This window comes from Protobothrops mucrosquamatus, unplaced genomic scaffold, assembly GCF_001527695.2.
Source record: "Protobothrops mucrosquamatus isolate PMUCROS unplaced genomic scaffold, P.Mucros_1.0 scaffold566, whole genome shotgun sequence".
NCBI lineage: Eukaryota > Metazoa > Chordata > Lepidosauria > Squamata > Viperidae > Protobothrops > Protobothrops mucrosquamatus.
Window position 1 is genome coordinate 926,918 of NW_015386869.1, and position 14,269 is coordinate 941,186.

Here is a 14,269-nt window from a genome sequence, read left to right on the forward strand (position 1 = left end):
ATAATTATTAATGCCAGGTGAAATTCTCTCGAGTGGCACTTCAGAATTCAGAATCAGTGCTAAAAGGGGTTATTTAAAGCTGTATGATGAGGAGCTGATTATCTTCCCAGTATTATCGTACCATCTGATTCCTGTGATCCCTGTCCATTGACCCTACAGTGAATTTTCTTCTTATCCAGGTTAAAGAAAACATTTACTCCTGATTACTCTGTATCGTGTTAAGAAAGCTTCTGTTTATAAATAAGAACAATTTATGTTCTGTAATAGTGTGTCAGAAAGTTCAATACCTACCAATTGCCTTGAATAAATTATACATCTTCCTGGGAGGTTAGAGATTGTCTTTATCTTTGAATACTTTCTTGATCCTTGATTAAGTAGAAATTAGGAGCATTAAGGATGTTTCTTTCTTTAGCACCCATCTATGCCTATATAGAGCAGGGGTCCCCAACCCCCGGTCCGTGGACTGACACCGGGCCACGGCATGCCAAAAACCGGTCCGCGCAAACAAGCAAAGCCCCATCAGGCAGTACATGAATCCATGCCTCTTCCAGTCCGCAGAAAAACCTCTCTCCACGGAACTGGTCCCTGGTGCTCAAAAGGTTGGGGACCTCTGATATACAGGGTTCACATCAACTTTGTAAACTCACATTGGTAATTTGCTATTGCTGCTGTAGAAGAATTAGGAAAATTAATTCAACAGACTCATTTTTATTTGCAAAGTTGAATGTAAAACATTAATATAAATTGTCATCTTTATACATAATGAAAATTATTCTTTACAGGAACAAGCAATGGTTCGGTCTTGGTGTATAATCTTACTAGTGGATACCTATACAAAGAATTAAGCATTCATTCCTGTGAAGTCAAGTGAGTTACTTTTAATTGTTGTTGATCCTGGAAGGGGATGGGGGAAGAAAATAAAATATTTAATGCAAACAATTGACTTTTTCTGAGATGATATTTCTTCAGTAAAATAATTTTAGTTCCTTAAATAAAATCATGATTGATAAATATGATTTTGCATAGTAAATATTTGAATTTGTAACTACAAATTGAACCTGAACATAAAATTTGCTTTTTTTAGTACATTGCAATAGAGACAGACCTACCCAATTCAAATAAGATTCAAACCATTTATGAGAGGGAGTTTTTTTTGTTGTTCCTCATTAAAAAAAATGTCTTATTCCCAATAGCTAGCAGAGCTTGGGGTCCTGAATAGAGGAACACTCAGTAGCTGGGAGGAAAAAGACTGCTTAACGTTCTCCTATATTTGTTTGCTTAAAATCATTCTGTTTTTCCTATAGGACAAAATACAGTGACTATTTTTTTTCATGTAAAAGGATAGATCAGGACTTTACAATACATCACTGACAAACTGAGGTGATAACTTTCTAATTCTGTTTGAGGTTTTTGATATTCTTTATTTATTCATGTTTTTAATAGCATCAGCTAGAATAAGGAAATTACATAAGCTTGGCTGTGTTCCAAAAAGCCTGTTTCATTCAAAATTATTTTCTTTATTAGATTTCTTTTTTAGAAGTTTCTGCTGTTATGTAGCTAGTTTTAATTAAGAAAATGCAGTCTCATCATCTGTCAAATTATAAATCTTTAAAAATACTTGAACTAAGAAATGCTTTAGATACATAAACAGCAATGTGATCTTGAATATAAAATTGCCTCTTTGCCACCTTCAGGATTGGGTCAGTTAATATGACTCCTCTTTCTCTCTTTTGGTTCAATAACCGAAATACTTCCTTAGTCCGTAAATAAAAGGAGAAAAGGGTAAACCAAGGAGGGTTTAATAAACTGGTATTATTATTATGTACAATGTTGAATTTATTCTAAACTTAAAAAGGAAGGACGAAAGGTAGGAAGGATTAGGAAAGAACTAAACACGTAACTAACATGACACGAAAATCTTACTGCATGTTTCTGTTCCTAGAACAATGTCAGATAAGCAGGCTAAAATCCTTTAAAGCCATGCAAAATTATTTGAATCACTTTTTCCCCCCAGTGAATTGCTTATCTGATTTGGGACTCACAATAATCTTACAGTTTTATGTTATTTTCTGATTATGACAATAATAAATATTCTTTTGTGCCTCTGCAGAGATCCTACAGTTTATTCCAACATTTTTAAAGCTTTTTGTCTAAAAGCATTTCATATAATACATGACACTTATCTGTAGCATGCGGCAGATCAAATCAGAGTTTGCCTTATTTAAGTATTAAGGATGACAAAATGCAAGAACTAGATGAAAACTGAAACATTCCCAAAAACATATAGAAGAGGCCTATGTGTGTACCTTATGTTTTAAGTTGAGTCATTTGTGATCTCAGGGCTAAGAAGGGGAAAAAAAGAGACTAGAACACAACTTCTCCAAGAGCCCACATCCAGATAAGCAGAGATTTAACACCAGGCAAAATTATCAGGCTGAAAACAATTCCATAATCAAGAAACTGCCAAAGTGAAAACCACACCCTCACCAAAACTGTGTGTTTAGGCAGAGAAAGCTACCTAAACAAGGAACAAATCCCACACTTATTCTCACTGATGATATTACCTAGCTGGGTAATGAAACAACCAAGCTCAGAAATAAACAGGTAGAGCAAGACTTTTCAACCAGTGGTATGGTTACCACCTGTGGTACATTGGCACCTGGCAGGTGGTACGCGACCATCCTAGAAAAGTGGTAGCAGGGGAGGGGAATGGGCTGAACCGGTGGCAGCACCGCACAAGCCAGAGTGAGAGATGTCTGGAGCTGCAGGGCTGTCAGGGCTCAGTGGAAGCACCAGGATCAGCGCCAGACTTCAGCAGGAGCTCGGCGCTGATCCTGGCCCTTCTGCTGAGCCCAGAAGAAGCGCCGATCAACGAATGTTGCAGCATCTCCAGGGTCTTGTGATTTACATTCAGATGCTTGGCAATTGATTCATATTTATGACAGTCGCAGTGTCCCAGGGTCATGTGAAGTGACCAAAACCTGCTGCAACCACCCAGCAGATGGGGGGAATAAAAACCAAACACCCCCCCACCCCCGCTGCAGAAATGCTCACAACAATGAAAACCTCGGACAGGAGGAAGAGCACTGCCAGGTGGGCAGGCAGGTGTCTTGCTTGGCTGTGGCTTGGGGGGCATTTTTTTCAGTGCCATTGTAACTTCAACAGTCACTAAGCGAAGTCACTGTTGTAAGTCAAGGACTACCTGTACTTCATCACTTTTTTCTTTTCTTTTCTTTTTTTTTTGTCATCAAGTTTTTGACATCTTGCTAGGCGACTGGTGGTACTCGGATATTGCCATATCCTAAAAGTGGTACAATGGGTGAAAAGGTTGAAAAGCCCTGATGTAGAGAATTTGCATTGTTCATAGAAGTCACTGGGAAAAGTAGCCATTGTGTGTTGCTTTTAAGTTTTACATAATTTCTATTCTCTGCCATCTTCTAATTGTTACTGGTGTTGTATGTTGGGAAAATTCAGATGCTGCTTGAAGCATCCCATAGTCACATGACTTTGATTTTTAATGCTTTTGCCTGTTTCTGGTATTTACTTTTGGATTCTGGCAAAAAAAAAAAGCCCATTCGATAAAACAGGTTTGCTGAATGATTACCACGTTTAACAACCACTGCATTTGCTTAATGATTGCAGCAAAAAAAAATAATAGTAAAATTGGGGATTGTCATGTGGTGACACTTAACAACTGCAATGACTTACAACCATGATTCCAGGCTCAATTATTGTCCTAGTTTGAGGACTACCTATGCTAAAGTTACCGGGGCTGCTAGGTGAATATAACAAAGGAATTTGATTTCTTCACTGTTTCTTTACTGCTATAAAGCTACTCATGAAATAGATTGCCTTGAATTATTCAGAGATTTTAAAGCTCTGAGACTACATTTTTCTGTTCTATAAATGCACTGCAGAGGCTATTAATAAAGTTCATAAGTGTTACATTTTAAACACAGAATTGTAATCTATAAAACAAGTGTAGTGTGACCCTTAATTGCATTAAATGTCAGTTTTTATGCCAGTGTACTTGAAATTTGGAAATTGAAAATTGACTGCTTTTGAGCACTTCCAATATAACTAGAATACCTATATTGATAAAAAAAAGCTTCAAATTTATTTTGCATTCTCCATTTACATAAAAATACAGGTTTTTGTTCAATGATACATGCTGCATGTTTAGCTTTTAATCAAATTAGATCTATAGGCCTCTGAAAAAATGGTATGTACAACAGCTAGAGAATACAGAGCTTGCTTTATACTGTAGCCTTCAGGATATCTCAAATAACTTTTTTTTTAATTTAATAGAAATACTACTAGAAATAGTCATTGTTTTCAAAATTGTAATGAATTATAGCATTTATTTTTGCAAGAAAATTATACATATGCAAATGGTAGTTTGCTTCCATCCATGTATTTATTTGTAGATTTATTTTACTGAGACTTCATATTTTTAATAGAAAATATCTACTACAGTATTGAATGTGAAGTAACAATAATAATCCTTGCCTTATGTCTTCTTATAGTAACATATTCTTTGAATTATTGCTGTTAGCTGCTGTGTTACTGCTAGTATTAATGCAGCTTATTTAAAGTAAAATAGTGTAATTATTCAGTATCAATCCCATTGTTTGCAAAAAAATAATATCATTCTCTATTCTCAATTTATATAGAACAACTTTAAAGAATGGGAGTTCCTTTTTTAATTGGAATTTTGGTCTAGTTTTTTATGTCTTTTTGGAATTAAACTGTTGTAAATATTCTTTATTACTTTTATTCACATAATTTTTATATATGTTAATAGTTTTGTATGGTGAATCACTGTGGTCCATGGCATGGTAGGATGATGGTTTTTTTTCATTTAAAGAGAAACATTGAATATTCTAAAGTGTATTTTACAAAAATATTGACTATTTTTGTTCCTTGTCCCATTAAACTATATGTTTCCTATAATTCGAAATGCTTGTATAATATACTTCAATATTATTCCTTGATAGGGGTATTGAATGGACAGGCTTGAATGGCTTCCTTTCATTTGCTACATCTACACCTAATAATTTGGGATTAGTGAGAAACGAATTGCAAATGGTTGATCTTCCCACAGGTAAATTCTTTGCACAATATAATACCTGATGATAAAATAGAGGAATGTACTAGCTGTGCAGAGTGGATTTGTACTGAATCCTGTCTGATGAATTTCAATTAGGTATGAAATAAGTGAGTTAATGCATTTTTTAAAAAAACAGATTAAAAATTTTAGATGACTATAGCTCAGCAAGTTCAGTATATTTTAAATTCATATTTTGTCAAGACGTAAATAGGTAGATTTTGCCATTATCTGCAAAACAATTGAACACTGTTACATGAAATGTATTTTGGCTTTTTCTGAGAATACAAATTCAAAACTAATTTTAAAAGATTGCTAGTTCAGTACTTCTTAGACTTAATAAATGTATTGTTATAACATTAAATTTTTAACACCCAGTTCTTCTTTGTACATATTAGCATTGATGCTGTAGCTTTTGCTCAGTTTTATATCTCCCACTGATAACTGATGTTATTAATGAAAGATATAAATATGTTTCCATATGTGGATGCAAACGTGAAAATGCATAATTGCTTGGACCTTAACAGTAGAAAGATCAGTGATCTAACTTTGAAATGTTTGATTTGCTTGTATTCATCACTTCACCATTGGTCTTTGTATCTGAATTAGGATTCAGACCTTGATCTTATGATTAAATGATCTATGTTTTACACTACGCCACAATGGTTTTCATATAACTTAGCCCCACATTGGTATAGTGCAGTGATGGCGAACCTTTTAGAGACCGAGTGCCCAAACTGCAATCCAAAACCCACTTATGTATCATCGGGTGCCGGGTGGGCATGGCCCATTGGGTGGGCGTGGCCCATTGGGTGAGCATGGCCCATTGGGTGGGCATAGCTGCAGTGGTAACAGCAGACTGGATGGGACTAAAAAGTTCAATCAATCAATTCCAACTTTGCAAGATCTTTTTTTTTTCTGCAAGAAGTTGAAATTGATGGATTGATTGAATCTTTTTTTCTTTTTTTTTTGCACATGGCGGCAGAGGCCTAAAGCGAAAAGGTTTTATAAAACTCAGCTGAAGGCCTAGGACTGGGGCAATGGTTTGCCATAGGTTTGCCACCACGGGTATAGTGCCTTTCATATTTATTTTTTATTTTTATTTTTAATAAGCAAGAAGCAAATACTAAGAAATGTCACATATACAGCAAAGTTTTCAAGTGGATTAAATTTTAAATTCATCTGGGTGAGTTTTAAATTTGTTTGGCTAGAATTTAATTTTCCTCTATAGTCTATAACTGCTGCTTTGTATGATAATCTCACTAAGTAAAGAAAACTGCTATCAAAAGAAAGTACAGTTTTGGAAACAGGTGATGAAATAGAAAATGGCATTATATTTTCTGATATATCTCTTCCAGAATATTTTAAACAGTTTTATATTATGTAATACTAGTGGGGAAGAAAGAAGGACCACAAAAAGAACAATTGTAGTTTGGTGTATCCATAAGTATGGGAGAGTCAATATAGTTATCAACATATGAAATTACTGAATTCTCTGCAGAACATTCTGAAAGAAGTGGCTTCCATGAAAGTGATCAAAACTGATTGTAAATTGGGATATATAAATATCAATGAGAGCAAGTGGTTGCTCTTCAATATAATGAATGTAAAGGGATGCAGCAACATTTATACGAAGAGAATCACTATTAGCTCTTTGGGACAGCTTTAGATAATATGTAATTTCTTGCAGAAGTTATTACATCATGAATCTGTAACAAAAGTAGCTTGTGTGAATAAGAGACTTAATAGACTTTCAGCATTGGTACTTATAGGATTGAACAGATAGGATTAGTCCAAGATCACAGAGAAATTGTTTGCATTTATTAAAATTTATACTGATCTTTGGCCCTTAATAAAGTTAAAAAAAATGTGAAAAATGGGATGGCTTGTAGCCAAAAGTTTAGCAATATCTCATGTTCTACTATCTTAGTTTGGAGTTTATTTCTAATACAGAAAATGTAATGTAATGGGACTTGGAAACTAATGTTAAAAAGGAAAATCTAAATGGGATTAAAGTAAGAATGTGAAATGTTTGTTCATGTTAGATAGTTTACATATGTTGTGCGTCATCTTCTTAGGTAGGAGTCTTGCCTTTCGTGGGGAGCGAGGCAATGATGAACCAGCAATTGAAATGATAAAGGTGTCTCACTTGAAGTAAGCAAATCTCTGTAGTTGGTTATATTACGACTCCTTTAGAAAGTTACTCTAATTATTTACATGTTTATATAGAATCTGTTGTTTAATCATCTTTGAAAATTCAAGCAAATAAATTTGAATATTTAGTTCAAAAACTGTTGCATTTCATAGTGCTGCCTGTCATTCAAATGAGTGGTTTTCAGGTGAAAAAGCATATAGGATTACTCTCATTCTTTTCCCCTTTTTTTAGAACCATTTCCTATTGCTTTCTGCAATAATACGACACTAAAAATATTGTATTTCAAAGTAATACTAGAATTGATCCACAAATCTATATCTTGTTTTATTTCCCATGTTAACGTTAGATGGAAGGTTCATAAATTGTTTTTCATAAACGCTATGTTATTGTTAATTTCATCTCTTTAAAGAAGTAAATTTAAGCTTCTCTAGGTCTTTGCCAGCAGTGTCATAAGGTTTAGTTATTAGGAGCAATATGGTTTGATAAATTATTAATCTTACTTATCTTATAACCAACTTAAAACTAAATCTGGGCAGCTCCAAATCAGACCTTATTAAAATTATTTATATAAGGAGCTCTATAAAGCCATTAAATAGATATTCTAGGATAGTAAATAAAACAAGATGAAGTACAGTCATATGTGCTATGAAATTTTCTTACGTATTTTTTACCTCAGTATTTTTCCCCCCAATTTTAGGCAGTATTTGGCAGTTGTATTCAAAGATAAACCTTTGGAATTATGGGATATCAGGACATGTACTCTTCTCAGAGAAATGTCTAAAAACTTCCCTACAATTACTGCTTTGGTAAGATACAAATTTTATCTAGCTGTTCTTGCATGAAGTTTGGTTGAAGAGTTCTTAAAATCCATTTGGATAAATCCATATATTATTTCCCTTTTTAAATTCAGATTAATAGAAAAACTACAGTAGTGACTTGTATATTATTCATTTTTTTCTCCAAATACATTTGAGTGACATTTCTAGTGATAAATCTTTATATGTGGAAAGTTCTGGGTTTTCTTCTCTTAGGAATGGTCCCCTTCTCATAATCTGAAGAGTTTAAGAAAGAAGCAGCTTGCAGCTCGTGAGGCAATGGCGAGGCAAACAGTGGTATCAGATACAGAGCAGAGCAGTCTGGAGTCTTCAATGATCAGGTATCAATCTAAGTGAAAATTCATATTAAATATTTCTTAGAGAGGTCATCTGCCCAAAATTATTTCCCGTTAGCATTTCTGTCACTAGTTCTGGACTATGAAAATAAAAGGTTTAGCTGGATTGTAATTTAAATCAGCTATCAACTTGATAATGCTGCAGCATTTGGAGAGCAACAGAAAGAATTAAATGTTAAAATGTGTTGTACAGTAAAATATATCATTTGTCTATTTCATATATTATAAGGCGATAATTTAATACTGAAATACAATTTTATCAATCCACTTTTTTAAAAAAATATTACAGATTGTATTTGATATATTTTTACTTATTTCTTTCAAATAAATATGGCTGCCTATCTTACACAAAATAGTGCTAGGGGGCTTACAGCGATAGTATTATGTCATAATATTTCTTTATGGTAAATTCTTAATACAGGATTACTTTTTTGTGATGTATGTTTTAAGCATTTGTGCATATGCACACATATGCACATACAGATATAGACTGAAGCACTCACTGCTTTCTCTTTTAAAGCTTGTTGCAGGAAGCAGAGAGTAAATCTGAATTAAGTCAGAACATTTCTGCTCGGGAGCACTTTGTTTTTACAGATACTGATGGACAAGTTTATCACTTGACAGTGGAAGGGAATTCTGTCAAAGACAGTGCGAGAATTCCTCCTGATGTAAGTTCATCACTGAATGTCTGTTTTCAACAGTTATAGATCAGTAGATATAATTAAAGTTTCTATTTTCTTTATCATTTGTCCATCTACTGATGAAATTAAAAAATGAAGGAAAGTTCTGCAATATCTCATTTTTGACATGCAAATAAAAATAATTCAGCTTTCCATGAATTTGCTTTAGTTTGCCCATTATAGTCATGTTACAGAGTGTGGTTCCAAAGCCAGTTGCTAGATCTTGAAAGTAAATCTGAATTTCTGCTCTAAGTAATCCAGAAAGGTTGCATCATTGGGCAACCTGAGACTGTGCGGTACATTTGCCACATTATTACAACAGTTACACTTTTTTTTTGTCAGTTCCAAGTTGGTAGAATCTCACTGAGTGCAGTGGCTTAGCGGTTAAAGATGCTGAGCTTGTCAGCTGGAAAGCTGACAGCCCAGGTTCAAGACCCGAGCACCGTGCAACGGGGTGAGCTCCTGTTTGTGCTCCAGCTCCTGCCCATCTAGCAGTTTGAAAGCATGCAAATGCGAGTAGATTAATAGGTACCACTTTGATGGGAAGATACAGCTTTCCATGCACCTATGGCGTGTAGCCATGCTGGCCACAGGACCACGGAAAATGTCTTCTGACCACACTAGCTCCCTCAGCCAAGAAACGAAGATGAGCACTGTGCCTAGAGTTGGATACAAGTGGACAGGGAAAGCTTTACCTTTAGAATCTCACTACAATTCTCTAGCACAGAGATGTCAAACTCGCGACGTCATGTGCAACATATCGGGACAGTTTTGCCATTGCCGGCAATGGGGTGGGTGTGGCTTCCACGTGACGTGTCTGGCCCATGGGCCAGCAGTTTGACACCCTTGCTCTAGCATGTATTTGTGTTGTATCAAATGCATCTGAAATTCATTCATAACTTAAATTACTGCCTCATGCTACTCTTAAAAGTGAAGTTGCTTGTCCCTACATTCCCTCTGGTTAATATGTATATTAATAGATGGATTAAAATTCCATTGTTGAGGTTAAATTGATGTTATTAAATGATTATCCAATTGACTTATATGTTTAATTAGTGATGGAGTTGGGGTGTGTAAGAGGCAATTACCTCACCTAGGTTTATGTATATTTCAAATTACTACTTAGCTGATTTTTAATCTTTGCTTTTTAAATTTGTGTAGGGAAGTATGGGCAGTATTACATGCATTGCATGGAAAGGTGATACCTTAGTTCTGGGAGATGTTGATGGCAATTTGAACTTCTGGGATTTAAAAGCTAGGGTTTCCAGGTAATGAATGATTTGTATCTTGTGACTGACTTCTTGATGGTGATCTACACAGTACAGGTCTCCTCGATTTACAACTATTTGTTTATTGTTCATTCAAAGTTACAATGGCACTGAAAAAACCCTAATGACCAGTCCTCCCACTTATGACCATCAAGGCATCCCCACATTTGTGTGAACAAAATTTGGGTGCTTGCCAACTGGCATATATTTATGTCAGTTGCAGTGTTCTAAGGTCACATCATCATCATTTGCAACATTCCCAGCCAGCCCTGACAAGCAAAGTCAATGGGAGAATTTTTAATCAATTATGCCCATCTAGATGGTTAGGGTTATAAAAGCCTGGGCGTTTTATAGCCTGTGGGCCATATCCATATCCATATCCATCCATCATATCCACAACAGTCCCAGTTTCTTGAGAAAATGAATTGCCCATCCCAGATATAAGCAGTTTCCCCATCTTTTTCTTGTTCATATTCTGCCAGGGGTATCCCCACCCACCGAGGCTGGGTGAGGAAGATACGCTTTGCTCCTGGGAAAGGAAACCAAAAGCTGATAGCAATATACAATGATGGGGCTGAAGTTTGGGATACAAAGGAGGTAAGGTATCAACTTGGTTGATTTTTTTCCCCATCTGAATTTGTTCTATAATATAATAAGGTTAATTTTTAATTAACTGATTGACATAGATATCACTTAGATAATTAAGGCCTTCTTTAATTCAGTAAACCTCTTGATTACATATAGAAATCAAATTAGGGATAGTATACTAATATTCAGATTATTATAGCATTTTTTCGGTGGATAAAATGCTAGAGACCCAGGTTCAGTCTACAATTAAAGGGTTATTGGGGAGAAAAATAAAATGAATCAATGTAAGCTTTTTTGAACTCCTGTAGAATATACCAATGAAATAAATCAATCACAAAAATAGAGGACATTTTTGCAATATTTTATTTATTTAGCATATGTTATCTGCAGAGGTCATGCAATATATGTATTTGCTGACTATTTAAACTAATATGAAACCATAGAATTGCAATGGGATAGATTATAATTCGATATCTAATACTTCTGGTGTGGCTGTGATGAGATCATCCCAGGTGTCTTGAAATTTCCTGAGGAGAAATTCTTGAACTATATGCGTTAGTTAGTTCCAGACCACCATAGTCACATTGCGAGCTCTTCAGCCATTCCTCACTTAAAGAGCTTTGCCTTAGTTCTGCCATAGTGTGTCCCGATTCTATTCTATTTTGCAATTAACATTATTTAATATTTTTCAAATATATTTTGATATTTAAGATTACTGCATTTTATCCAAAATTGCATTTTTTAAAATGGGGATTTGTTATAATATTGATATAATATTGATTACGATATGCATTTTAAAAAAGGTAATAAACGAAATAACCACATCACCATTTGAAATGAAAGAAGATCTTCTTTTGTGATTTTTTTTTTAGTTCAGGGAATAGTAGAGGTCTCTAAAAGGTAAGCTCAGCGGTAGAGATGACATATATTTCCCTAAATTATAAAGCAGAAATTAATACTAGTAATCCACAAAATCCTTTTAGGTTTATATTTACAGTAATGGTAAATGGCTGAACATGAAAAGTACCCAATTTCCCCCAATAATCATTTTAAAGCTAATATTTGCTATATCCTTTAGATCCAGATGGTAAGCAGCTTAAGAAGTGGAAGAAATGTCAATTTCCGTGTAGTTGATGTTGACTGGTGTACATCAGATAAAGTGATCTTAGCTTCAGATGATGGTTGTATCAGAGTGCTGGAAATGACAATGAAGCCTGCATGCTTTAGAATGGATGAACAAGAATTGTCAGGTAAGGTAAAGATCCAGTCTATCTCCTCCCCCCTCCTTTTTTGGGGGGGGGTGGAATTGCATTGTACAGTATTGCTGTAGTAAAACAGGAATGTTTCAGGAAACATTGCAATGTGGCAGAGATATTTTATTTATAGATACGGCATTTCAAATTGTGGGTGTAAGAACTGGGGTGATTTTAACCTACACCATAAGAACAATGTGGAATTGCAAAGAAAACTCAGAATTTTAGACATAGAGTAAATGAATTGTCAAAAAGCAAAGAAGTTAAGCCTCGTTTTTAAACTCTTTTAGCGTAGGAGAGGGAGGTATTTTAGCCAGTCCCCAGGCTCACAAGTAAATAAGTCATCATTTCAAAGGGTTTATTTGTTTCCAACTCTTGCTCACAAAATATTGACTGCAAAAAAAAAAATCACTTATATTATATATTCATATGTTAAATCGGATCCAATGACCCCAATTTGCAAATGGGAAATCATGCTGTATATACTCTTGATCTTTTTTCTTTCCCTGAACTCATGGGGAAACTCACATTCTGCCTGATACTGCTATATTGCTGTTCTCAGCATCCCCAGCAGCATGACTGATAATGATAATGGATGCCGCAGGTGGTAGTTCAGCTCTTTCTGAGTCACAATTCTCTCTAGTTGGTTGCATTCTTTGCAATACTTTGCATGCTATTCTGCAGAATCCATAAGTTTTGCAGTAGGAAAAGAAGGCTAGAAAATCTTGTGTAATTCAATGCAACCCCATATGGATTGTGCTTCAGCTGGGCAATTAATAAAGTCATAAGTCATTGTGCATAATATACTGGTCACAGGAAAAAAAACAACATGTACGGTTACCATCAAATTGTTTGCCTGAATCTTTGAGGAAGACCCAAAGATCACATTTTTTTTATTTAACAAAAGCAAGGAATTATCATTCCCTAACACGTGAACATTTGCTTTTCAGTTTAATTTGAATATGAATGTACAATTAATGTGTTGTTCAATGCAAAAAGATCTAAATACTTTACAAAAATGAAAATAAAATTTAGGGGAAAACTCCTTATGCATATACACAGATAATAACTTCTTTTGTTTCACATCCATTACATTCAACATTTACTTCCTGGAAATAGAATGTATAAAACATTTTTATTCTTTGTACTTCTAATTGTAATATTTTTATCAATGAAGTCATATTCATTTTTTTTATTCTCATATTATATGCAAATTACAAAAGTGTATATAATATCCCACTTTAAAGTGTACATAATATCCCACTTTAGTTTGAATAGTTTTCTATTTATAGAAAGGTAATATGATTTATAATTTCTGCAAAAATTTTACTTGCAGTCTCTAAATCTAAAATATTGCTTTCTGCTTTTTACTAAGCCATTTGGTTACCAGTGTTGAATACATAAATTACATCTATTGTTCATAGGCTTGCTCATATACAGTGAGTAATACTAAATGTTTCATTTAATGCAAGATATTTTTTGTGAAACGTTATATTATCTATGTAGGAAGGATTTTTCCCTTCCATGTGATAAAATCTTTAGCACTGCTTTACCATATGGCTGTATGATTGACTTTTATCTTTACTGCTGAAAAGAATAGGAGAGGAAATCCAATGGCTTGTAGATATATAACCTACTTCACATCTGTCTAGAATTTTGTTATAGCACTGACTGCTTATCTAAAATCGTAGGGTGCCCTAAAAAGAAAACATTTTATTTCACGCTTTGAAAACAGATCCACTGAGAATTTTCCATTGGAATATTTCTGATAATTTGCTTTCCAACCAAATGATTCTAGTCTTCTGTGTTTTGATGGGGCAAAAGTTGAAAGAGTACTGGAGGCTAAACCATATAAGGAACGGCTGCTGGAATTGGGTATGTCTAGTTTAATGAAGAGAAGGACGAGGGGGGACATGATAGCAGTGTTCCAATATCTCAGGGGTTGCCATAAAGAAGAGGGAGTCAAGCTATTCTCCAAAGCGCCTGAAGGCAGGACAAGAAGCAACGGGTGGAAACTAATCAAGGAGAGAAGCAATCTAGAACTAAG

At 34.6% G+C, this 14,269-nt stretch overlaps 1 protein-coding gene across 1 annotated transcript in view; it reads left to right on the forward strand.

Moving 5' to 3' along the window:
- The window catches only part of WDR11 (WD repeat domain 11), a 54,271-nt gene that overhangs the window by 18,028 nt on the left and 21,974 nt on the right, over positions 1-14,269 (forward strand). Inside the window, exons 11-19 of the mRNA XM_015817247.1 lie at positions 783-867; positions 4,998-5,104; positions 7,186-7,261; positions 7,960-8,068; positions 8,294-8,418; positions 8,954-9,101; positions 10,275-10,381; positions 10,864-10,978; positions 12,048-12,219. Coding sequence (XP_015672733.1) covers positions 783-867; positions 4,998-5,104; positions 7,186-7,261; positions 7,960-8,068; positions 8,294-8,418; positions 8,954-9,101; positions 10,275-10,381; positions 10,864-10,978; positions 12,048-12,219 — 1,044 coding nt within the window. The remainder of the gene's footprint in view (positions 1-782; positions 868-4,997; positions 5,105-7,185; positions 7,262-7,959; positions 8,069-8,293; positions 8,419-8,953; positions 9,102-10,274; positions 10,382-10,863; positions 10,979-12,047; positions 12,220-14,269) is intronic.